This window comes from Dendronephthya gigantea, unplaced genomic scaffold (assembly GCF_004324835.1).
Source record: "Dendronephthya gigantea isolate DGI-Jeju-01 unplaced genomic scaffold, DenGig_1.0 000052F, whole genome shotgun sequence".
NCBI classification, from domain to species: Eukaryota; Metazoa; Cnidaria; class Anthozoa; order Malacalcyonacea; family Nephtheidae; genus Dendronephthya; species Dendronephthya gigantea.
The window spans coordinates 115310-140866 of NW_021163062.1; the positions used below are offsets into that span (position 1 = coordinate 115310).

Genomic DNA, 25557 nt, shown 5'->3' on the forward strand with positions numbered 1-25557 from the left:
TCTTTTCTATACTTTTTCAAAAAGAAAATATTATTCATTATATAATTATAACAAGCAGACTAGCTTAGCTGAGTATATGGAATGGTGAACAATTGTAAATCAAAAAAGAATGTCAAATTTTGTTTATGCCGATATTCTACGTTCACCTTACCTGTACAGTTGTAATTACCATTGCCCTCATAGCCCATGTTACAAGTACAATTATATGAACCATCAGTATTAGTACAATTTGCATTTACACCACAAGGATTTGGTTGACATTCATTTATATCTAGAAACATATTACAGATAACGTTGGCAAGGATTAAATTGAGTTTGATTTTGATAATCTGTACAAATCTTTTCTATACTTTTTCAAAAAGAAAATATTATTCATTATATAGTTATAACAAGCAGACTAGCTTAGCTGAGCATATGGTATGGTGAACATTTGTAAGTCGAAAAAGAATGTCAAATTTTGTTTATGCCGATATTCTACGTTCACCTTACCTGTACAGTTGTAATTACCATTGCCCTCATAGCCCATGTTACAAGTACAATTATATGAACCATCAGTATTAGTACAATTTGCATTTACACCACAGGGATTTGTTTGACATTCATTGATATCTAGAAACATATTACAGATAACGTTGGCAAGGATTAAATTGAGTTTGATTTTGATAATCTGTACCAATCTTCTCTATACTTTTCCCCAAAACAAAAGTATTAAATAACTGTTAACATGCTGAGTATAATTACAAATGAAAAAGAATCTAAAATCCTCTTTCCATTTTCAACTTAGGCATGTTGGAAGGAAAAGACTAACTCAAGGGTATATACAGCAACTATACTAGAGCAAACAAGCAAATGAGCTAGAGTAATCGTGTGAGCTAGGTAGCTGACGAGGAAGCAGCAGATAAATAGCACCTTTCGGAGAGATCCAAAGCCGAAAGAAAATCAATTTTGACAATGCATATAACAAATACAATTGTATGAACCATCGATATTGGTACAATCTGCATTTACATCACAAGGATTTGTTTGACATGCATTGATTTCTAGAAATATATTATAGATGACGTTTGAAAGATTACATTGAGTTTTATTTTGAAAAAAAAAATATTATTCATTATATAATTATTAACAACCAGACTTAGCTTAGTATATGGCATGGTGAACAATTGTAAATCAAAAAAGAATGTCAAATTTTGTTTATGCCGATATTCTACGTTCACCTTACCTGTACAGTTGTAATTACCATTGCCCTCATAGCCCATGTTACAAGTACAATTATATGAACCATCAGTATTAGTACAATTTGCATTTACACCACAAGGATTTGGTTGACATTCATTTATATCTAGAAACATATTACAGATAACGTTGGCAAGGATTAAATTGAGTTTGATTTTGATAATCTGTACAAATCTTTTCTATACTTTTTCAAAAAGAAAATATTATTCATTATATAATTATAACAAGCAGACTAGCTTAGCTGAGCATATGGTATGGTGAACATTTGTAAGTCGAAAAAGAATGTCAAATTTTGTTTATGCCGATATTCTACGTTCACCTTACCTGTACAGTTGTAATTACCATTGCCCTCATAGCCCATGTTACAAGTACAATTATATGAACCATCAGTATTAGTACAATTTGCATTTATACCACAAGGATTTGTTTGACATTCATTGATATCTAGAAACATATTACAGATAACGTTGGCAAGGATTAAATTGAGTTTGATTTTGATAATCTGTACAAATCTTCTCTATACTTTTCCCTAAAACAAAAGTATTAAATAACTGTTAACATGCTGAGTATAATTACAAATGAAACAGAATCTAAAATCCTTTTTCCATTTTCAACTTAGGCATGTTGGAAGGAAAAGACTAATTCATGGGTATATAAAGCAACTACTAGAGCAAAAAGCAAATTAGCTAGAGTATTCGTGTGAGCTAGGTAGCTGACGAGGAAGCTTCGGATAAATATAATAGCACCTTTCGTAGAGATCGAAAGCCGGAAGAAAATCAATTTTGACAATGCATATAACAAAAACTTTTGAATATGCCGATATTCTATTTTTACGTTACCTGTACAGTTATAACCATTGCCCTCATAGCCCATGTGACAAGTACAATTGTATGAACCATCATTATTGGTACAATTTGCATTTACATCACAAGGATTTATTTGACATGCTTTGATATCTAGAAATATATTATAGATGACGTTTGAAAGATTACATTGAGTTTTATTTTGAAAAAATATTATTCATTATATAATTATTAACAAGCAGACTTAGCTGAGTATATGGCATGGTGAGCAATTGTAAATCAAAAAAGAATGTAAAATTTTGTTTATGCCGATATCCTAGTATGTTCACTTTACCTGTACAGTTGTAACCATTGCCCTCATAGCCCATGTTACAAGTACAATTATATGAACCATCAGTGTTGGTGCAATTTGCATTTACATCACAACGATTTGTTTGACATTCATTTATATCTAGAAACATTTTACAGATAACGTTGGCAAGGATTAAATTCAGTTTGATTTTGATAATCGGTAGAAGTCTCTTCTATACTTTTTCAAAAAGAAAATATTATTCATTATATAATTATAACAAGCAGACTAGCTTAGCTGAGCATATGGAATGGTGAACAATTGTAAATCAAAAAAGAATGTCATATTTTGTTTATGCAAATATTCTACGTTCACCTTACCTGTGCAGTTGTATTTACCATTGCCCTCATAGCCCATGTTACAAGTACAATTATATGAACCATCAGTATTAGTGCAATTTGCATTTACACCACAAGGATTTGTTTGACATTCATTGATATCTAAAAATGTATTATAGATGACCTTAAAAAGCATTTCATTGAATTTGAATTTCATAATCTGTAGAAATCTTTTTGCATACTTTTCCTAAAAACAAAAACATTAAATAACTGTTAACAACCTGAGTATATGACATGGTGAAAAATTGCAAATGAAAAAGAATCTAAAATCCTCTTTCCATGTTCAACTTAGGAATGCTGGGAGGAAAATACTAATTCATGGGTATATAAAACAACTACGATAGCAAACCATGAAATTAGAGTAATCGTGTGAGCTATAGGTAGCTGTCGAGGAAACAGCGGGTAAAAATCGCTCGGGTTCAGATTTACGTTTCCAAAAGAAAGCCGGAAGAAAATAAATTTTGGCAATGCATATAACAAATACTTTTGAAAAGGCTGATCTTCTATTTTTACGTTACCTGTACAGTTATAACCACTGCCCTCATAGCCCATGTTACAAGTACAATTATATGAACCATCAGTATTAGTGCAATTTGCATTTACACCACAAGGATTTGTTTGACATTCATTGATATCTAAAAATGTATTATAGATGACCTTAAAAAGCTATTTCCTTGAATTTGATTTGATAATCTGTAGAAATTTTTTGCATACTTTTTCCCCAAAAAAAAACATTAAATAACTGTTAACAAGCTAAGTATATGACATGGTGAAAAATTGCAAATGAAAAAGAATCTAAAATCCTCTTTCCACGTTCAATTCAGGCATGCTGGAAGGAAAATACTAATTCATGGGTATATAAAACAACTATGATAGCAAACCAGGAAATTAGAGTAATCGTGTGAGCTAGGTAGCTGTCGAGGAAACAGCGGGTAAAAATCGCTCGGGTTCAGATTTACGTTTCCAAAAAAAAGCCGAAAGAAAATAAATTTTGGCAATGCATATAACAAATACTTTTGAATATGCGGATATTCTATTTTTACGTTACCTCTACAGTTATAACCACTGCCCTCATAGCCCATGTTACAAGTACAATTATATGAACCATCAGTATTAGTGCAATTTGCATTTACACCACAAGGATTTGTTTCACATTCATTGATATCTAAAAATGTATTATAGATGACCTTCAAAAGCATTTTATTGAATTTGATTTTGATAATCTGTAGAAATTATTTGCATACTTTTCCGCAAAAAAAACACATTAATAGCTGTTAACAAGCTAAGTATATGACATGGTGAAAAATTGCAAATGAAAAAGAATCTAAAATCCTCTTTCGACGTTCAATTCAGGCATGCTGGAAGGAAAATACTAATTCATGGGTATATAAAACAACTATGATAGCAAACCATGAAATTAGAGTAATCGTGTGAGCTAGGTAGCTGTCGAGGAAACAGCGGGTAAAAATCGCTCGGGTTCAGATTTACGTTTCCAAAAGAAAGCCGAAAGAAAATAAATTTTGGCAATGCATATAACAAATACTTTTGAATATGCGGATATTCTATTTTTACGTTACCTGTACAGTTATAACCACTGCCCTCATAGCCCATGTTACAAGTACAATTATATGAACCATCAGTATTAGTGCAATTTGCATTTACACCACAAGGATTTGTTTCACATTCATTGATATCTAAAAATGTATTATAGATGACCTTCAAAAGCATTTTATTGAATTTGATTTTGATAATCTGTAGAAATTATTTGCATACTTTTCAGCAAAAAAAAAAAATTAATAGCTGTTAACAAGCTAAGTATATGACATGGTGAAAAATTGCAAATGAAAAAGAATCTAAAATCCTCTTTCCACGTTCAATTCAGGCATGCTGGAAGGAAAATACTAATTCATGGGTATATAAAACAACTATGATAGCAAACCAGGAAATCAGAGTAATCGTGTGAGCTAGGTAGCTGTCGAGGAAACAGCGGGTAAAAATCGCTCGGGTTCAGATTTACGTTTCCAAAAAAAAGCCGGAAGAAAATTAATTTTGGCAATGGATATAAAAAAACTTTGAATATGCCGATATTCTATTTTTACGTTACCTGTACAGTTATAACCACTGCCCTCATAGCCCATGTTACAAGTACAATTATATGAACCATCAGTATTAGTGCAATTTGCATTTACACCACAAGGATTTGTTTGACATTCATTGATATCTAAAAATGTATTATAGATGACCTTAAAAAGAATTTTATTGAATTTTATTTTGATAATCTGTAGAAATCTTTTTCAATACTTTTCCCCAATACAAAAACATTAAATACTCGTTAACAAGCTGAGTATATGACATGGTGAAAAATTGCAAATGAAAAAGAATCTAAAATCCTCTTTCCACGTTCAACTTAGGCATGCTGGAAGGAAAATACTAATTCATGGGTATATAAAACAACTATGATAGCAAACCATGACATTAGAGTAATCGTGTGAGCTTGGTTGCTGTCGAGGAAACAGCGGGTAAAAATCACTCGGGTTCAGATTTACGTTTCCAAAAGAAAGCCGGAAGAAAATAAATTTTGGCAATGCATATAACAAATACTTTTGAATATAACGATATTCTATTTTTACGTTACCTGTACAATTATAACCACTGCCCTCATAGCCCATGTTACAAGTACAATTATATGAACCATCAGTATTAGTGCAATTTGCATTTACACCACAAGGATTTGTTTGACATTCATTGATATCTAAAAATGTATTATAGATGACCTTAAAAAGCATTTCATTGAATTTGATTTTGATAATCTGTAGAAATTTTTTGCATACTTTTCCCCAAAACAAAAACATTAAATAACTGTTAAAAAGGCTAAGTATATGACATGGTGAAAAATTGCAAATGAAAAAGAATCTAAAATCCTCTTTCTACGTTCAATTGAGGCATGCTGGAAAGAAAATACTAATTCATGGGTATATAAAAAAACTACGATAGCAAACCATGAAATTAGAGTAATCGTGTGAGCTATAGGTAGCTGTTGAGGAAACAGCGGGTAAAAATCGCTCGGGTTCAGATTTACGTTTCCAAAAGAAAGCCGGAAGAAAATAAATTTTGGCAATGCATATAACAAATACTTTTGAATAGGCTGATCTTCTATTTTTACGTTACCTGTACAGTTATAACCACTGCCCTCATAGCCCATGTTACAAGTACAATTATATGAACCATCAGTATTAGTGCAATTTGCATTTACACCACAAGGATTTGTTTGACATTCATTGATATCTAAAAATGTATTATAGATGACCTTAAAAAGCATTTCATTGAATTTGATTTTGATATTCTGTAGAAATCTTTTTGCATACTTTTCCCCAAAACAAAAACATTAAATAACTGTTAACAGGCTGAGTATATGACATGGTGAAAAATTGCAAATGATAAAGAATCTAAAATCCTCTTTCCATGTTCAACTTAGGAATGCTGGAAGGAAAATACTAATTCATGGGTATATAAAACAACTACGATAGCAAACCATGAAATTAGAGTAATCGTGTGAGCTATAGGTAGCTGTAAAGGAAACAGCGGGTAAAAATCGCTCAGGTTCAGATTTACGTTTCCAAAAGAAAGCCGGAAGAAAATAAATTTTGGCAATGCATATAACAAATACTTTTGAATATGCCGATATTCTATTTTTACGTTACCTGTACAGTTATAACCACTGCCCTCATAGCCCATGTTACAAGTACAATTATATGAACCATCAGTATTAGTGCAATTTGCATTTACACCACAAGGATTTGTTTGACATTCATTGATATCTAAAAATGTATTATAGATGACCTTAAAAAGCTATTTCATTGAATTTGATTTTAATAATCTGTAGAAATTTTTTGCATACTTTTCCCCAAAACAAAAACATTAAATAACTGTTAACAAGCTAAGTATATGACATGGTGAAAAATTGCAAATGAAAAAGAATCTAAAATCCTCTTTCGACGTTCAATTCAGGCATGCTGGAAGGAAAATACTAATTCATGGGTATATAAAACAACTATGATAGCAAACCATGAAATTAGAGTAATCGTGTGAGCTAGGTAGCTGTCGAGGAAACAGCGGGTAAAAATCGCTCGGGTTCAGATTTACGTTTCCAAAAGAAAGCCGGAAGAAAATAAATTTTGGCAATGCATATAACAAATACTTTTGAATATGCGGATATTGTATTTTTACGTTACCTGTACAGTTATAACCACTGCCCTCATAGCCCATGTTACAAGTACAATTATATGAACCATCAGTATTAGTGCAATTTGCATTTACACCACCAAGGAGGATTTTGTTTCACATTCATTGATATCTAAAAATGTATTATAGATGACCTTCAAAAGCATTTCATTGAATTTGATTTTGATATTTGGAGAAATTTTGCATACTTTTCCCCAAAACAAAAACATTAAATAACTGTTAACAAGCTAAGTATATGACATGGTGAAAAATTGCAAATGAAAAAGAATCTAAAATCCTCTTTCCACGTTCAACGTAGGCATGCTGGAAGGAAAATACTAATTCATGGGTATATAAAACAACTACCATAGCAATACAGGAAATCAGAGTAATCGTGTGAGCTAGGTAGCTGTCGAGGAAACAGCGCAAAAAAATCGCTCGGCTTTAGATTTACGTTTTAAAAACGCCAAAGAAAGCTGGAAGAAATAAATTTTGCAATGCATATAACACAATACTTGTGAATATGCCGATATCTATTTTTACGTTACCTGTACAGTTATAACCACTGCCCTCATAGCCCATGTTACAAGTACAATTATATGAAACCATCAGTATTAGTGCAATTTGCATTTACACCACAAGGATTTGTTTGACATTCATTGATATCTAAAAATGTATTATAGATGACCTTAAAAAGCATTTCATTGAATTTGATTTTGATAATCTGCAGAAATTTTTTGCATACTTTTCCCCAAAACAAAAACATTAAATAACTGTTAACAAGCTAAGTATATGACATGGTGAAAAATTGCAAATGAAAAAGAATCCAAATCCTCTTTCGACGTTCAATTCGGCATGCTGGAAGGAAAATACTAATTCATGGGTATAAAAAAACTATGATAGCAAACCATGAAATTAGAGTAATCGTGTGAGCTAGGTAGCTGTCGAGGAAACAGCGGGTAAAAATCGCTCGGGTTCAGATTTACGTTTCCAAAAGAAAGCCGGAAGAAAATAAATTTTGGCAATGCATATAACAAATACTTTTGAATATGCGGATATTCTATTTTTACGTTACCTGTACAGTTATAACCACTGCCCTCATAGCCCATGTTACAAGTACAATTATATGAACCATCAGTATTAGTGCAATTTGCATTTACACCACAAGGATTTGTTTCACATTCATTGATATCTAAAAATGTATTATAGATGACCTTCAAAAGCATTTTATTGAATTTGATTTTGATAATCTGTAGAAATTATTTGCATACTTTTCCGCAAAAAAAAAACATTAATAGCTGTTAACAAGCTAAGTATATGACATGGTGAAAAATTGCAAATGAAAAAGAATCTAAAATCCTCTTTCCACGTTCAATTCAGGCATGCTGGAAGGAAAATACTAATTCATGGGTATATAAAACAACTATGATAGCAAACCAGGAAATCAGAGTAATCGTGTGAGCTAGGTAGCTGTCGAGGAAACAGCGGGTAAAAATCGCTCGGGTTCAGATTTACGTTTCCAAAAAAAAGCCGGAAGAAAATAAATTTTGGCAATGCATATAAAAAAACTTTGAATATGCCGATATTCTATTTTTACGTTACCTGTACAGTTATAACCACTGCCCTCATAGCCCATGTTACAAGTACAATTATATGAACCATCAGTATTAGTGCAATTTGCATTTACACCACAAGGATTTGTTTGACATTCATTGATATCTAAAAATGTATTATAGATGACCTTAAAAAGAATTTTATTGAATTTTATTTTGATAATCTGTAGAAATCTTTTTCAATACTTTTCCCCAAAACAAAAACATTAAATAATCGTTAACAAGCTGAGTATATGACATGGTGAAAAATTGCAAATGAAAAAGAATCTAAAATCCTCTTTCCACGTTCAACTTAGGCATGCTGGAAGGAAAATACTAATTCATGGGTATATAAAACAACTATGATAGCAAACCATGACATTAGAGTAATCGTGTGAGCTTGGTTGCTGTCGAGGAAACAGCGGGTAAAAATCACTCGGGTTCAGATTTACGTTTCCAAAAGAAAGCCGGAAGAAAATAAATTTTGGCAATGCATATAACAAATACTTTTGAATATAACGATATTCTATTTTTACGTTACCTGTACAATTATAACCACTGCCCTCAAAGCCCATGTTACAAGTACAATTATATGAACCATCAGTATTAGTGCAATTTGCATTTACACCACAAGGATTTGTTTGACATTCATTGATATCTAAAAATGTATTATAGATGACCTTAAAAAGCATTTCATTGAATTTGATTTTGATAATCTGTAGAAATTTTTTGCATACTTTTCCCCAAAACAAAAACATTAAATAACTGTTAACAAGCTAAGTATATGACATGGTGAAAAATTGCAAATGAAAAAGAATCTAAAATCCTCTTTCTACGTTCAATTGAGGCATGCTGGAAAGAAAATACTAATTCATGGGTATATAAAAAACTACGATAGCAAACCATGAAATTAGAGTAATCGTGTGAGCTATAGGTAGCTGTTGAGGAAACAGCGGGTAGAAATCGCTCGGGTTCAGATTTACGTTTCCAAAAGAAAGCCGGAAGAAAATAAATTTTGGCAATGCATATAACAAATACTTTTGAATAGGCTGATCTTCTATTTTTACGTTACCTGTACAGTTATAACCACTGCCCTCATAGCCCATGTTACAAGTACAATTATATGAACCATCAGTATTAGTGCAATTTGCATTTACACCCACAAGGATTTGTTTGACATTCATTGATATCTAAAAATGTATTATAGATGACCTTAAAAAGCATTTCATTGAATTTGATTTTGATATTCTGTAGAAATCTTTTTGCATACTTTTCCCCAAAACAAAAACATTAAATAACTGTTAACAGGCTGAGTATATGACATGGTGAAAAATTGCAAATGATAAAGAATCTAAAATCCTCTTTCCATGTTCAACTTAGGAATGCTGGAAGGAAAATACTAATCTCATGGGTATATAAAACAACTACGATAGCAAACCATGAAATTAGAGTAATCGTGTGAGCTATAGGTAGCTGTAAAGGAACACAGTAAAAAGAATTCGCTCGGTAAAAATCGCTCGGCTTCAGATTTACGTTTCCAAAAGAAAGCTGGAAGAAAATAAATTTTGCAATGCATATAACAAATACTTGTGAATATGCCGATATTCTATTTTTACGTTACCTGTACAGTTATAACCACTGCCCTCATAGCCATGTTACAAGTACAATTATATGAACCATCAGTATTAGTGCAATTTGCATTTACACCACAAGGATTTGTTTGACATTCATTGATATCTAAAAATGTATTATAGATGACCTTAAAAAGCTATTTCATTGAATTTGATTTTAATAATCTGTAGAAATTTTTTGCATACTTTTCCCCAAAACAAAAACATTAAATAACTGTTAACAAGCTAAGTATATGACATGGTGAAAAATTGCAAATGAAAAAGAATCTAAAATCCTCTTTCGACGTTCAATTCAGGCATGCTGGAAGGAAAATACTAATTCATGGGTATATAAAACAACTATGATAGCAAACCATGAAATTAGAGTAATCGTGTGAGCTAGGTAGCTGTCGAGGAAACAGCGGGTAAAAAACGCTCGGGTTCAGATTTACGTTTCCAAAAGAAAGCCGGAAGAAAATAAATTTTGGCAATGCATATAACAAATACTTTTGAATATGCGGATATTGTATTTTTACGTTACCTGTACAGTTATAACCACTGCCCTCATAGCCCATGTTACAAGTACAATTATATGAACCATCAGTATTAGTGCAATTTGCATTTACACCACAAGGATTTGTTTCACATTCATTGATATCTAAAAATGTATTATAGATGACCTTCAAAAGCATTTCATTGAATTTGATTTTGATAATTGGAGAAATTTTTTGCATACTTTTCCCCAAAACAAAAACATTAAATAACTGTTAACAAGCTAAGTATATGACAAGGTGAAAAATTGCAAATGAAAAAGAATCTAAAATCCTCTTTCCACGTTCAACGTAGGCATGCTGGAAGGAAAATACTAATTCATGGGTATATAAAACAACTACCATAGCAATACAGGAAATCAGAGTAATCGTGTGAGCTAGGTAGCTGTCGAGGAAACAGCGCAAAAAAATCGCTCGGCTTTAGATTTACGTTTCCAAAAGAAAGCTGGAAGAAAATAAATTTTGCAATGCATATAACAAATACTTGTAATACAGGAAATCAGAGTAATCGTGTGAGCTAGGTAGCTGTCGAGGAAACAGCGCAAAAAAATCGCTCGGCTTTAGATTTACGTTTTCAAAAGAAAGCCGGAAGAAAATAAATTTTGCAATGCATATAACAAATACTTGTGAATATGCCGATATTCTATTTTTACGTTACCTGTACAGTTATAACCACTGCCCTCATAGCCCATGTTACAAGTACAATTATATGAACCATCAGTATTAGTGCAATTTGCATTTACACCACAAGGATTTGTTTGACATTCATTGATATCTAAAAATGTATTATAGATGACCTTAAAAAGCATTTTATTGAATTTGATTTTGATAATCTGTAGAAATCTTTTTCAATACTTTTCCCCAATACAAAAACATTAAATAATTGTTAACAAGCTGAGTATATGACATGGTGAAAAATTGCAAATGAAAAAGAATCTAAAATCCTCTTTCCACGTTCAACTTAGGCATGCTGGAAGGAAAATACTAATTCATGGGTATATAAAACAACTATGATAGCAAAAAATGAAATTAGAGTAATCGTGTGAGCTTGGTAGCTGTCGAGGAAACAGCGGGTAAAAATCACTTGGGTTCAGATTTACGTTTCCAAAAGAAAGCCGGAAGAAAAAAAATTTTGGCAATGCATATAACAAATACTTTTGAATATGCCGATATTCTATTTTTACGTTACCAGTACAGTTATAACCACTGCCCTCATAGCCCATGTTACAAGTACAATTATATGAACCATCAGTATTAGTGCAATTTGCATTTACACCACAAGGATTTGTTTGACATTCATTGATATCTAAAAATGTATTATAGATGACCTTAAAAAGCATTTCATTGAATTTGATTTTGATAATCTGTAGAAATTTTTTGCATACTTTTCCCCAAAACAAAAACATTAAATAGCTAACTGTTAACAAGCTGAGTATATGACATGGTGAAAAATTGAAATGAAAAAGAATCTAAAATCCTCTTTCCACGTTCAACTTGGCATGCTGGAAGGAAAATACTAATTCTTGGGTACATAAAACAACTATTATAGCAAAATAGGAAATTAGAGTAATCGTGTGAGCTAGGTAGCTGTCGAGGAAACAGCGGGTAAAAATCGCTCGGGTTCAGATTTACGTTTCCAAAAGAAAGGCGGAAGAAAATAAATTTTGGCAATGCATATAACAAATACTTTTGAATATAACGATATTCTATTTTTACGTTACCTGTACAGTTATAACCATTGCCTTCATAGCCCATGTTACAAGTACAATTATATGAACCATCAGTATTAGTGCAATTTGCATTTGCATCACAAGGATTTGTTTCACATTCATTGATATCTAGAAATATATTACAGATGACATTCGCAAGGATTACATTGAGTTTGATTTTGGTAATCTGTAGAAATCTTTTTTCTATAGTTTTCCCCAAAACAAAAATATTTTATCAAATAATTATTAACAAACTGGGTGTATAGCATGGTGAACAATTGCAAATGAAAAAGAATAATCTGAGTAATCGTGTGAGCTAGGTTGCTGTCGGGGTAGCTGAGTTAGGTAGTGTGAGATAGGTAGCTGTCAAACCATTATCATATTTCCATGTAATATTTTTTCCCAAATATTTTTAAAAAATATTTGTTAAAAATATTCTTTCCGTTGTCTTACCTGTGCAATTAAATCCATCCCCAGAATAACCAGAATAACATGTACAAAAATAAGATCCATCTGTGTTATTGCACGTAGCATTGGAATGACATGGGGAAGATATTTGGCATTCGTCAACATCTGAAATGACCGTCGCAAAATTTTTATTCTTTCATTTACTATTCTTTTCTCAAACATTTGTTAAAAATATTTGTTAAAAATAATATTTCCGTTGTCTTACCTGCGCAGTTAAATCCATCTCCAGTATATCCAGAATCACATGTGCAAATATAAGATCCATCTGTGTTATTGCACGTAGCATTTGAATGACATGGGGAAGATGTTTGGCATTCGTCAACATCTGAAATGACAGTTGTTGCTTTTTTATTTTTCATTTACTGTCCTTTACTCATACATTTGCGAAAAACATTATTTCTGGTGTAGGCCTTTAATCTGTTCCATTAAATTTGTCTCCTGTATATCGAGAATTACATATGCAGATATAAGATCCATTTGTGTTATTGGACGTAGGATTGGAATGAAAATGTAAAATTCTCTCTCATTCCTCAACTTAATTAGGCACGTTAGATCAAAGCCAAACACTATAATAATTATCATGGACTAATAATTCAACTATTAGAGCAAACAAGGAAATAACACTAATCGTGTGAGCAAGATATAGCTGTCGGGGAAACAGCAGTAGAACTATCGCTTGCGTTCAGAACTTGGATTTGTGATAGAAAACCAGAGAAAAAGAAAATTTAACTTTAGAATAACAGATAATTTTGTTTTTGCCGATATTCTGTGTTCACCTTACCTGTACAGTTGTGACCATTGCCCTCATAGCCCATGTTACAAGTACAATTATATGAACCATCAGTATTAGTGCAATTTGCATTTGCATCACAAGGATTTGTTTGGCATTCATTGATATCTAGAAATATATTACAGATGACATTCGCAAGGATTACATTAAGTTTGATTTTAATCATCTGTAGAAATCTTTTTCTATAGTTTTCCCCAAAACAAAAATATTTTATCAAATAATTATTAACAAGCTGGGTGTATCGCATGGTGAACAATTGCAAATGAAAAAGAATCAAAAATCCTCTTTCCCGTTTCAACTTAGACTTTTTGGTAGGCAAAGACTATTTCATGTGTAAATATTAAAACTACTAGAGCAAACAAGGAAATTAGAGTAATCGTGTGAGCTAGGTTGCTGTCGGGGTAGCTGAGCTAGGTAGTGTGAGATAGGTAGCTGTCAAACCATTATCATATTTCCATCTAATATTTTTTCTGAAATATTTTTAAAAAATATTTGTTAAAAATATTCTTTTCGTTGTCTTACCTGTGCAATTAAATCCATCCCCAGAATAACCAGAATAACATGTACAAAAATAAGATCCATCTGTGTTATTGCACGTAGCATTGGAATGACATGGGGAAGATGTTTGGCATTCGTCAACATCTGAAATGACAGTCGCAAAATTTTTATTCTTCCATTTACTATTCTTTTCTCAAACATTTGTTAAAAATATTTGTTAAAAATAATATTTCCGTTGTCTTACCTGCGCAGTTAAATCCATCTCCAGTATATCCAGAATCACATGTGCAAATATAAGATCCATCTGTGTTATTGCACGTAGCATTTGAATGACATGGGGGAGATGTTAGGCATTCGTCAACATCTGGAATGACAGTTGTTGCATTTTGATTTGTCATTTGCTGTCTTTTACTCATACATTTGCGAAAAACATTATTTCTGGTGTAGGCCTATAATCTGGTCCATTAAACCCGTCTCCTTTATATCCAGAATTATTTATGCAGATATAAGATCCATTTGTGTTATTGCACGTAGGATTGGAATGGCATGGGGGAGTTTTTAGGCATTCGTCAACATCTAATATGGCATTTTTGGTTTGTTATTCTCTATATTTTGAATAGATTGAATAAATTAAATTATAATTTATTTCAGAAAATTCAGAGCCTTTGATTGGCTAAAAGCTATGTTAACTTGAAAAAGAGTTTTGGAAAGTGCAATTACTTTGAAGTTTTTGATAAAACAATGAAATCACTGTGTATTATATTTTGTAAAAAACAACATTCGGCGTTTAGCCCTTCAGTTGCCAGTTCGGGATTTAGTTTGAGCTGTTTTGATGTTATTAAAGTATATAACTTTTACTTAAGCTGTGAAAATCTATAAACTACTACCGGGATACGGGTAATGTTTACTTCGCTTTTATTACTGTATTTTACCATTCACTAGACACTACTCTTTAAGCACTAATTGGTTGTACGTTTTCGAGGGTTATAATATATCTTTTTCGGTTTTTATATTATAATCATTTCATTTGATATAGAAATTTTTAAATGCGAAGCCTTTTAGCTAGTATATAACCATGTATGGACCATAGAAAAGAAATCGGTTGATACACTCATTTAGTGTTTGATTTTGATAATCTGTAGAAATCATTTTCTATACTTTTTACCATAAAAAATATTTCATTATATAATTATCAACCATCTGACTTAGCTGAGTATATAACATGGTGAACACTTGTAAATGAAAAAAGAATGTAAAATTTTCTCCTTCCTCAACTTAGGCACGTTAGATCAAAGCCAAACACTATATCATGCTCTAATAATTCAACTATTAGAGCAAACAAGGAAATTAAACTAATCGTGTGAGCAAGATATAGCTGTCGGGGAAACAGCAGTAGAAATATCGCTTGCGTTCAGAACTTGGATTTGCGATAGAAAACCAGAGAAAAAGAAAATTTGACTATAGAATAAAAGATAATTTTGATTATGATGATATTCTGTGTTCACCTTACCGGTACAGTTGTGACCATTGCCCTTATAGCCCATGTTACAAGTACAATTATATGAACCATCAGTATTAGTGCAATTTGCATTTGCATCACAAGGATTTGTTTGGCATTCATTGATATCTAGAAATATATTACAGATGACGTTCGCAAGGATTACATTAAGTTTGATTTTAATCATCTGTAGAAATCTTTTTCTATAGTTTTCCCCAAAACAAAAATATTTTTTCAAATAATTATTAACAAGCTGGGTGTATTGCATGGTAAACAATTGCAAATGAAAAAGAATCAAAAATCCTCTTTCCCGCTTCAACTTAGGCTTTTTGGTAGGCAAAGACTATTTCATGTGTAAATATTAAACTACTAGAGCAAACAAGGAAATTAGAGTAATCGTGTGAGCTAGGTTGCTGTCGGGGTAGCTGAGTTAGGTAGTGTGAGATAGGTAGCTGTCAAACCATTATCATATTTCCATGTAATATTTTTTCCCAAATATTTTTAAAAAATATTTGTTAAAAATATTCTTTCCGTTGTCTTACCTGTGCAATTAAATCCATCCCCAGAATAACCAGAATAACATGTACAAAAATAAGATCCATCTGTGTTATTGCACGTAGCATTGGAATGACATGGGGAAGATATTTGGCATTCGTCAACATCTGAAATGACCGTCGCAAAATTTTTATTCTTTCATTTACTATTCTTTTCTCAAACATTTGTTAAAAATATTTGTTAAAAATAATATTTCCGTTGTCTTACCTGCGCAGTTAAATCCATCTCCAGTATATCCAGAATCACATGTGCAAATATAAGATCCATCTGTGTTATTGCACGTAGCATTTGAATGACATGGGGAAGATGTTTGGCATTCGTCAACATCTGAAATGACAGTTGTTGCTTTTTTATTTTTCATTTACTGTCCTTTACTCATACATTTGCGAAAAACATTATTTCTGGTGTAGGCCTTTAATCTGTTCCATTAAATTTGTCTCCTGTATATCGAGAATTACATATGCAGATATAAGATCCATTTGTGTTATTGGACGTAGGATTGGAATGAAAATGTAAAATTCTCTCTCATTCCTCAACTTAATTAGGCACGTTAGATCAAAGCCAAACACTATAATAATTATCATGCTCTAATAATTCAACTATTAGAGCAAACAAGGAAATAACACTAATCGTGTGAGCAAGATATAGCTGTCGGGGAAACAGCAGTAGAACTATCGCTTGCGTTCAGAACTTGGATTTGTGATAGAAAACCAGAGAAAAAGAAAATTTAACTTTAGAATAACAGATAATTTTGTTTTTGCCGATATTCTGTGTTCACCTTACCTGTACAGTTGTGACCATTGCCCTCATAGCCCATGTTACAAGTACAATTATATGAACCATCAGTATTAGTACAATTTGCATTTACATCACAAGGATTTGTTTGACATTCATTGATATCTGAAAATATATTACAGATGACGTTCGCAAGGATTATAATGAGTTTGATTTTTATAATCTTTACAAATCTTTTTGTACTTTTCCCCAAAATAAAATATTTCATCAAATAATTATTAACAAGCTAAGTATATGGCATGATGAACAATTGCAAATGAAAAAGAATTTAAAATCCTCTTTCTTTCTTCAACTTAGGCTTGTTGGAACGAAGCCAAAGACTAATAAATGTTCTAATTATTCAACTATATTAGAGCAAACAAGGAAATTAAACTAATCGTGTGAGCAAGATAGCTGTCGGGGAAACAGCATTAGAAATATCGCTTTCTTTCAGAACTTGGATTTGCGATAGAAAACCAGAGAAAAAGAAAATTTGATGGTAGAATAACAGATAATTTTGTTTATGCCTATATTCTGTGTTCACCTTACCTGTACAGTTGTGACCATTGCCCTTATAGCCCATGTTACAAGTACAATTATATGAACCATCAGTATTAGTGCAATTTGCATTCACATCACAAGGATTTTTTTCACATTCATTGATGTCTAGAAATATATTACAGATGACATTCGCAAGGATTACATTGAGTTTGATTTGATAATCTGTAGAAATCTTTTTCTATACTTTTTCCCAAAACAAAAATATTTAATCAAATAATTATTAACAAGCTGGGTGTATCGCATGGTTATTAAAGTATATAACTTTTACTTAAGCTGTGAAAATCTATAAACTGCAGCTGGAAAACGGGTAATGTTTACTTTACTTTTATTACTGTATTTAACCATTCACTAGACACTACTCTTTAAGAACTAATTGGTTGTACGTTTTCGAGGGTTATAATACATCTTTTCCGTTTTTTATGTTATAATCATTCCATTTGATATAGAATTTTTTAAATGCGAAGGCTTTTAGGTAGTATATAACCATGTATGGACCATAGAAAAGAATTCGGTTGCTACACTCATTTAATTATTAGGCCTATCAAACTCCTCCGACAGTGTAAATCACTTCTTTTTTTCTAAAATACTGAACAATTTTGGTTTCTTCCAAAAAAGTGAGAATTTTTTTTCGGAACTATATCTGCATGATCGAAAGAACACAGCATATGAGAATTGGCTGTCAGCTGTCTTCACCTTTCTGCACCTATTTCTCATGGCGTACAGGGAGCAATTGCTGTCTTCTATGCACTTGCATGCCTTTAGTACTTATAAAAGCAATTTCCCATCAGTTAGCCCAAAACACACTGAAATCGTACGTATGGGCAGATCCATAATACCATTGAGCTAACAGCCACACGAAAAGCTATATTAGCTAATTAGCTCAGCTAATTTAGCCCTCGTTAGCGGCGGGCTTTAGTCTGCGATATTATATGAAACCGAACGGACATATTTTAAATTTAAACAAAAATGTTTATTTATTTTGAGTTTTAAAACCAGTATTGCATTAGCCATATGCTGCACTACCGATTAGCTGCATGCTGATCGTAATGAAATTTTCGTTATTTTCCCAATTTCGAGTTTCACAACGTTGTGGCTTGGCGTTCTTTGTGTTTGTTTCGCTAACAAATTACACAAAATCTCTGCGTACCTTCACAATTAGTTCCTATCCCAGTATAGCCTTCCTTGCATGTGCAGAAATAACTTCCTGGTGTGTTTGTACACGTTGCATTATCATGACAATATCCACCAATACAACATTCATCCAAATCTGAAAAAATAAGTTGTGAGGTGCGTCAATCAAGTGTTTATTCTTCCTTCTAAACTTGTTTAGGATCGATTGATTTGGATCATAAAAGGCTTAAATACTTTCAAAAACACTTACTCAAAATTATTTTTCAATAATCATTTGCACATCAAAATACAATACTTGGCGGAGTATGTAAGTTATGTAAATTATATGTAAGTTTAAAAAGGAATGTTAATCAGTAGCGTAGCCAGCCTGACGATTTTGTCCCGCTATGTAAATTTCGAGTCATTATAATTATTCATGTCTTTAGAAATCTATTGTTTTCACAGTCAATGAACACTAACATATTAGCATAGCGGGACAAATCGACAGGCTGGCTACGCTACTGATGTTAATTATTTCTTATCCTAAGAAAGCTAATTCTTAAATTTTTACATATGAAACTAGCTAGGCTACATGTTAAAAAATTATGTACTTTATTCTATATTGGTGCTTTATATTTAGCGACAAATAAAGTTAAATTGCTGGTGAGCCCTGTTTACGCTACACTCGATTTATTGGCGTGACACAGCACGGCTACATGGGTACCCGTACACATTTCGGCCTTTGTATTAGTAGCCTGAACCCTATTAAAATTGACTGTAGCGTATATAAATGGAGCTATGATTTTTCTGTGTTTATATACCAAATGAACCTGCCGCCTTTTAAAGTGCCTATATCACTCGTGGAATCTTTATGCATTTGAAAAGAATGTAAAAAGTTAGTTGATATATTAAAAAAGTTTTTTGATTTAGTGCAACAATTTTGAAGATACTAGCCCTTAAACTACCTGCAGTTCCTGAGTCCCAGGCTCCTGTAAACAATGGGCAGTTTCAAATTGAATGGCCGTGTTTAAACCCAGGAGGTTGGGACTCTGGAGCCGCAGGTAGTTTAGAGGCTTGTATCTTCGAAATTATTGCACTAAATCAAAAAACTTTTTTAATATATTAACTAACTTTTTACGTTCTTTACAAATGCATAAAGATCCCACGAGTGATATAGGCACTTTAACCCTTCTTGGTAATTGTTTTTATGAATAAAGTTTTTTTAAAGTTTCACTCACCTTCAACAACAGTTATTTCTTGTGGTGAATCACTGAGAAAAAATGAATATTGGAAAGTAGCATTGGGTCTGTCAAACACATCTATACGTTTCCTTGTGCTATCCATTACATAGAAATTATCTTTCCCTATTGCAACGTTTACTGAACTTGTTGTACCAGGGTAGAACTTGACTTCAGACGTTGAACCATTGAAATATGTTTTCATAAGAGAATAACTATCACTAGGAACGATATAATCAATCCAATAAATAACTTCATATTGAGGATCAACTGTCAGGTATTTTGGTGATGTGTCGTTGTGGTAAACAACTTCATTTGTGTCTTTGTCGAGAAAATAGCGAACAATGTCTCCTTTGTTGGCGTCAGCAAACACAAGGGAACTAAAACGGAGAGACATTAATCCAAATTTAAAAGTTATGGTAAAAGGCATGCAAATCCTAGCAATGTGATTATGATAATCACAGTATTTCTTTCTTTTTATTGAAGTATGTTAGTTAGTTATGAAATAATAAGCCTATCGCACGAGTTATAGAGCGATTCGCTGAACAATATATTGATACTGGACAGTGGTTATGATACACTATATATAGCTGGGCCCTATCTCTATAAAAGAAAATCACGGATAAACTTCCAGTCATCTAAAAAATGAAAAAAAAACACTGCGCGTCGCCATGAACGCAAGAATTTGGTGATTTAAAACGGCATTGACCCATCTTGGGGTTGGTGCAATATATTTTTTTTAACTTGATCGCCAGACTTTGATAATTTTTTTTTCTTTCTGCATATTGGTTTGGTATGTTTGCTAGAGTATGTCCATGCATGCAGTTTAAGATGACATCAGGGATGTGGGGTCGTAAAGATACACAGATTAACGAATTATACCATTTATACCATTATACCATAATTTGGACGAATTATACCATTTCACACATTTTACTTTGAAAGTAATCCTTGCACGCGTGTATAGTGCAAGTTATCAATCTGGGGCCGGTTGTATGAAAACTGGATAGCGCCAACCACTAGATAGTGATTTTTTCAATTGCTTTAAAATTGCCCGTTTTTGGGTATAACTTTGATTATATCTTAGTATTCCTTAATTAATTGAGAATCATCTTTAATAATTGTTGGTTACGAAGCTGAAATTTTATGGCTCTTTGAGTATTTTTAGAACGGTTGAAAAAAACCACTATTCGGTGGATAGTGCTATCCGGCTTTCATACAACCGGCCCCTGTAGTTTAAAAGAGTTGATACGAAACCAATTTGGGATCATCATTCTTTTAAAATTTTGATCGCGTTTAACTTCGCCGCATGCATTTAAAACCCGGAACTCAATTTTTAGGTCCTGGGAAATCGAATTCGTCCGAGTTGATTCCTCTATAAGTTTCAGAAACATTGCGACAAATTTTGCTGTAAATTTTGATGGTTCCTTGTTGAAACACGTAAATACGGTCGTTATCATGCATGTGTATATATAGATGTACCAAGCTGCACTGAAGAGGCGTTGAACGCCGAACCATTCATATCTGCAGATTGCTTTTCTCTGTTGAATGATATGACCTTCGTACCATATCAAAAAAATGAGCTGATGACATTATAATTTCATTTATAAATTCCGTTTTCATGCATAATGACAAAAAAAATGAAATCAAAATACCAGTGCAAAAACCAGTCGAGGCGTAACATAAAACTTCGGAAGTTGTATGAGACGTCTGATGTTATTTTTCATGGTATTTAATAATTAAAATAATTTACCAAACCACTGACTATATAGATGAGTAACTTAACTTGCAGAAAAAGATACCAACATATTGTCGTATTTTTGCCATTTTTTCACAAAAATATGACGGTAAACTTTTATTCTTTGAAAATATACGGCGGTTAATGCGAGTCGCTATGACTACAAATAAACTTATTTTCTCACATACCACGGACCCTCCAAACCCTCAACCCACATAAATTTTCTTTCATGTAACCATCCCTATGCTTAACTAATTTCGTTTAACTGAGGCGAGGGGTTGCTGCATGCATGTATTTCTAGTTAATTTATCTATTAGCTGATTGCCGACAAGGCGCGTAGCACCGACTATAAATGTATGTATATGTATGTATAAGTCTTTATTAAAATTAGAATGTTGCATAAAGGAGTCACAACAAACGTGGGACTTTACATTGCATCTCTCAAAGTGACGAGCAACAAATTTTTGAGCAAGTAGATCAAAATTTATATTTTATTATATATTATAACTTAATTTTATTTATTCACGTGGTAATTATTTGCGCACCTGTTATCTGGATCACTATCCAAGTCGACAACATTAGCAATATCGGTTGGACTAAGCTTCGTTATATTTCCTGTATTCAAGTCAATAACATGTAGTGATTTGAATAGTTCAGTAACGTAGTAGACCTTTCTTGTTATATGATCTACTGTAAACCGAAAGATGGTCGAGAGAGATGCTATCGTGGTTGAATTACTTCCGTCCAATTTAACTGTGATAAGACTGGTGCCATCGTAGTAGAGGAGTCTTTTAGTCCCAGAATCATAATTTAGTTTCACGTTGGTTGCGGATAATATGGTCACTGTTGTGTTACCGTCAGAGAATACGCCTTTGATAGCATCGGTTGTTGCATAGTATATGGCTTCCACTTTGCACGTCAACACTACCCAAATTACAAAAAATAATTATTATACAGAATACATAGGCAAACTCTCACTGTACTCTCAAAATACCTACAATACTCGCCGTTAAACGTTAAAAAGACTTTAAGAACCCATATCTATAATTATTATTCACTGTAATTTATACACAATCTCCGCTTTGATTGGTTAGCCACCTAGAAATAATTATGACGTCAAATTTATAAAATATAATAACTCCCAGTATTTGTGATTATGACTATATAATTATGGCGCCAAATCTACAAATAATTCCTGGCATTCTGTAATTATTAACTCTTAACTACAAATTAATAGTTTCTAAAATCAATATAAAATCAATAAATAAGAAAATAATTACCCAATAAAATAGTTCGTTATCACTACCCTTATCTTAGTTAGTTTAGGAGAGTAATAAAACATTATTGGATTCGGTTTTCGTGTGATATTTAGAATTGTTTCTCGCTTGGCGTTATCTGCCTCAGTCCACGGCTTCGGGAGATAACGCTAACCAGGGGCGCTTTCCATGAAGCGCCCAAAATGGTCAGACCGGTGGTATTTTGAATTGAAATAAAGCATTTCGTTGAAAAAATAGCGGTGAAACTGCATTTCCCTGCTAATCAGATGTAAATAACATTTAAACTGAATGCAGATTTCTTGAAACACTCTAAAATACCAGTAATCTGTCTGTACTGAAATACAACAGGACCGATCTGACCGTCTTTACCGTAGAAAGGAAAGCGCCCCAGGTTAACGGATTCAGGGCTAGCGGCAGAATAAATTACTAGACCTCAAAATTGTAATCGAATTGGCAGATTTTATATTTTAAAATATATTCTTTAGAAATCCATGACCAATAGCGTTGTTATTAAAGTATTTTGAATTTAAAATTAAGTCTTTTAATTTATTCCCCCTAATCCTGGATCTGCCACTCGAGCCTAACCTTTGGCTTGATAATTAAATTTCAATATCACGCTCAATCTCGTCCAATAATTTTTTCATAAAATTATGCATTTTACATCATTCCGAGAACACGCCCTAGATAACATAACAGCTGAATCCGGCCCTTATGACAGCTAAATCCTTGCGATTACCTTCACAAAAGAAGCCATCTCCACTGAAGTTTGCTTTGCAAGCGCAATAGTATGATCCATCCACGTTTGTGCAAGTTGCATTTGTATGACACGGAGCATCTCGTTCACATTCGTTGATATCTATATTCGATATAATTGTACAAATTTACGAAATGATCCCCTTGAATAAATAAATCCAATTAAATAATCCAGGATTTCTCACTTGAAGAAAGAAAAAAGACTGAAACATATATGACTGTATAGCTAGTTAACAGATTTAGCATTTTAACATCGTATAATTATCATACACAATGCAGGAGTTGCCAGTCGCGGGCGTTTATAAAGACAGTGGTCTGTAACATAAATCTTTGTGATGTGTTCTAAAACTTTGATGCAATTGGAAAATGAGAAATGTTCAAAATATGACCACCCTAGAACTTGCCTGTGCAATTTGTTCCATTCCCTTCAAACCCAAATAAACACTCGCACGTGTAAGAACCGTTTGTGTTCGTACAGTTCGTATTGAAACCACATGGATCACCCTCCGCACATTCATCGATGTCTGTCGAAATTTAAAATGATGAGGTTAATTAAATTAGGTTGATATGAACACAGTTAATAGAATATACATGGTTTGGAGACTACATAAAAGTACAATAGAACTCATTATCTATGTCGGGGAACATTTATGCAAAAAGTTGTTCCTTACTCGTCACGTGTCTATTGTATTTTGAACAAATAAACCAATAGTAAGATCTGAATTAACATGTTGTTCAAGTCACGGTTGAAGAGCTAAGCCAAGCCATTGCTATTGGTTAGTTGGGCTAAAATACAATAGACATGTGACGAATAAGGAACCATTTTTTGCATAAACCTGGACAATAACATAGATAATGAGTTGCATTGTACTTTTATCTAGTCTCCAAACCATGTATATTCTAATAACTGTGATATGAATGGATATACACCGTTCTTCCCCTAATCCAATTTTTTCTTAATTAAAACATTAATAATATTATTATCTGAATATCGAATTTAGCGTTGATCATTTTTACTTACAATATAATTCCACAGTAAAGGGAGTTCTAGCCTAGGGATATCCCGATGAAAAACCTGTGAGTTTGTAAAGTGCCCAATGATATCATTTAAATTTTACAATTGAGAATTTGATATTTTCTGTCGAAAGCGTCACTTTTTGAACTGCACATTTTAGGTAAGAACGATCCATTTTCCGTTAAAACTGCTCACTTCGGAAAATAGGCGGCGCGCGTTAAGATTTCTGGGTGTCCAAATATTGCAACAATATGAAGCTTCAAGCAGTGACAAACTGACACTGACAAGCAATCTCTTTTTGCATTCTAACCTTATATTACAAATCGTTATAACGAAAATGACAAAAAAAATATCTAAATATTTTCTAATTAGCTAGGGACACGTCGCTTGAACATGTACGAGACGTACAAATCGAGACGATTTGCATCAAATGCGACTGACATGCGGTCACGACTATACAGTGCCAAACAAAAATATATTTCTATCAGGGCTTACTGCGCGCTGATTTCTATTTTAACCCAGATCAGTGGCTGTGACACTGTAAAAGGTGTAATGGTACTCTATTATATTACATCGAGTACATTAACATGACTGACCGCATTTCGTAATTCGTACACATGTACAATTATTTAGGTGTAAGTTGACGCTATAGCATTGCAATCTTCAACACTATGATTAGATAAAGATACATATTTAGCAAGTAAATTTACAATGATTTCGCTGTTTATACCCGGGTGTTTACTTTGCACCAAGTGCACCAGTTTCATGTATATTGACATATTTTGGTATTTGATTCAGATTCAGGTATGTTGAGTAATCATACAACATATTATGTGTAGATTTTTATTGTTCAAGTGTAAACATATCTACCCC

General features: G+C 32.7%; 1 protein-coding gene and 3 long non-coding RNA genes across 4 annotated transcripts in view; all 4 read right to left on the reverse strand.

The window, feature by feature from the left end:
- Positions 1-25557, reverse strand: part of LOC114528912 (cubilin-like) — a 40170-nt gene that overhangs the window by 13529 nt on the left and 1084 nt on the right. The window contains exons 2-7 of the mRNA XM_028550623.1: positions 24074-24193; positions 23653-23772; positions 22378-22563; positions 22185-22254; positions 19902-20281; positions 18701-18820 (exon numbers count right to left, since the gene is read on the reverse strand). Of these exons, the coding sequence (XP_028406424.1) occupies positions 18701-18820; positions 19902-20281; positions 22185-22254; positions 22378-22563; positions 23653-23772; positions 24074-24193 (996 nt within the window). The remainder of the gene's footprint in view (positions 1-18700; positions 18821-19901; positions 20282-22184; positions 22255-22377; positions 22564-23652; positions 23773-24073; positions 24194-25557) is intronic.
- LOC114528907 lies at positions 1641-2398 on the reverse strand. Its single transcript, XR_003687558.1, has 3 exons — positions 2374-2398; positions 2076-2192; positions 1641-1680 (listed from the first exon to the last, which is right to left on the reverse strand). It is a non-coding gene; the product is annotated as an uncharacterized LOC114528907 (long non-coding RNA).
- On the reverse strand, positions 8627-10265 carry LOC114528897. Its single transcript, XR_003687545.1, has 3 exons — positions 10161-10265; positions 9081-9197; positions 8627-8666 (listed from the first exon to the last, which is right to left on the reverse strand). It is a non-coding gene; the product is annotated as an uncharacterized LOC114528897 (long non-coding RNA).
- Positions 12498-13093, reverse strand: LOC114528910. The gene is made up of 3 exons (XR_003687561.1): positions 13083-13093; positions 12863-12982; positions 12498-12538 (listed from the first exon to the last, which is right to left on the reverse strand). It is a non-coding gene; the product is annotated as an uncharacterized LOC114528910 (long non-coding RNA).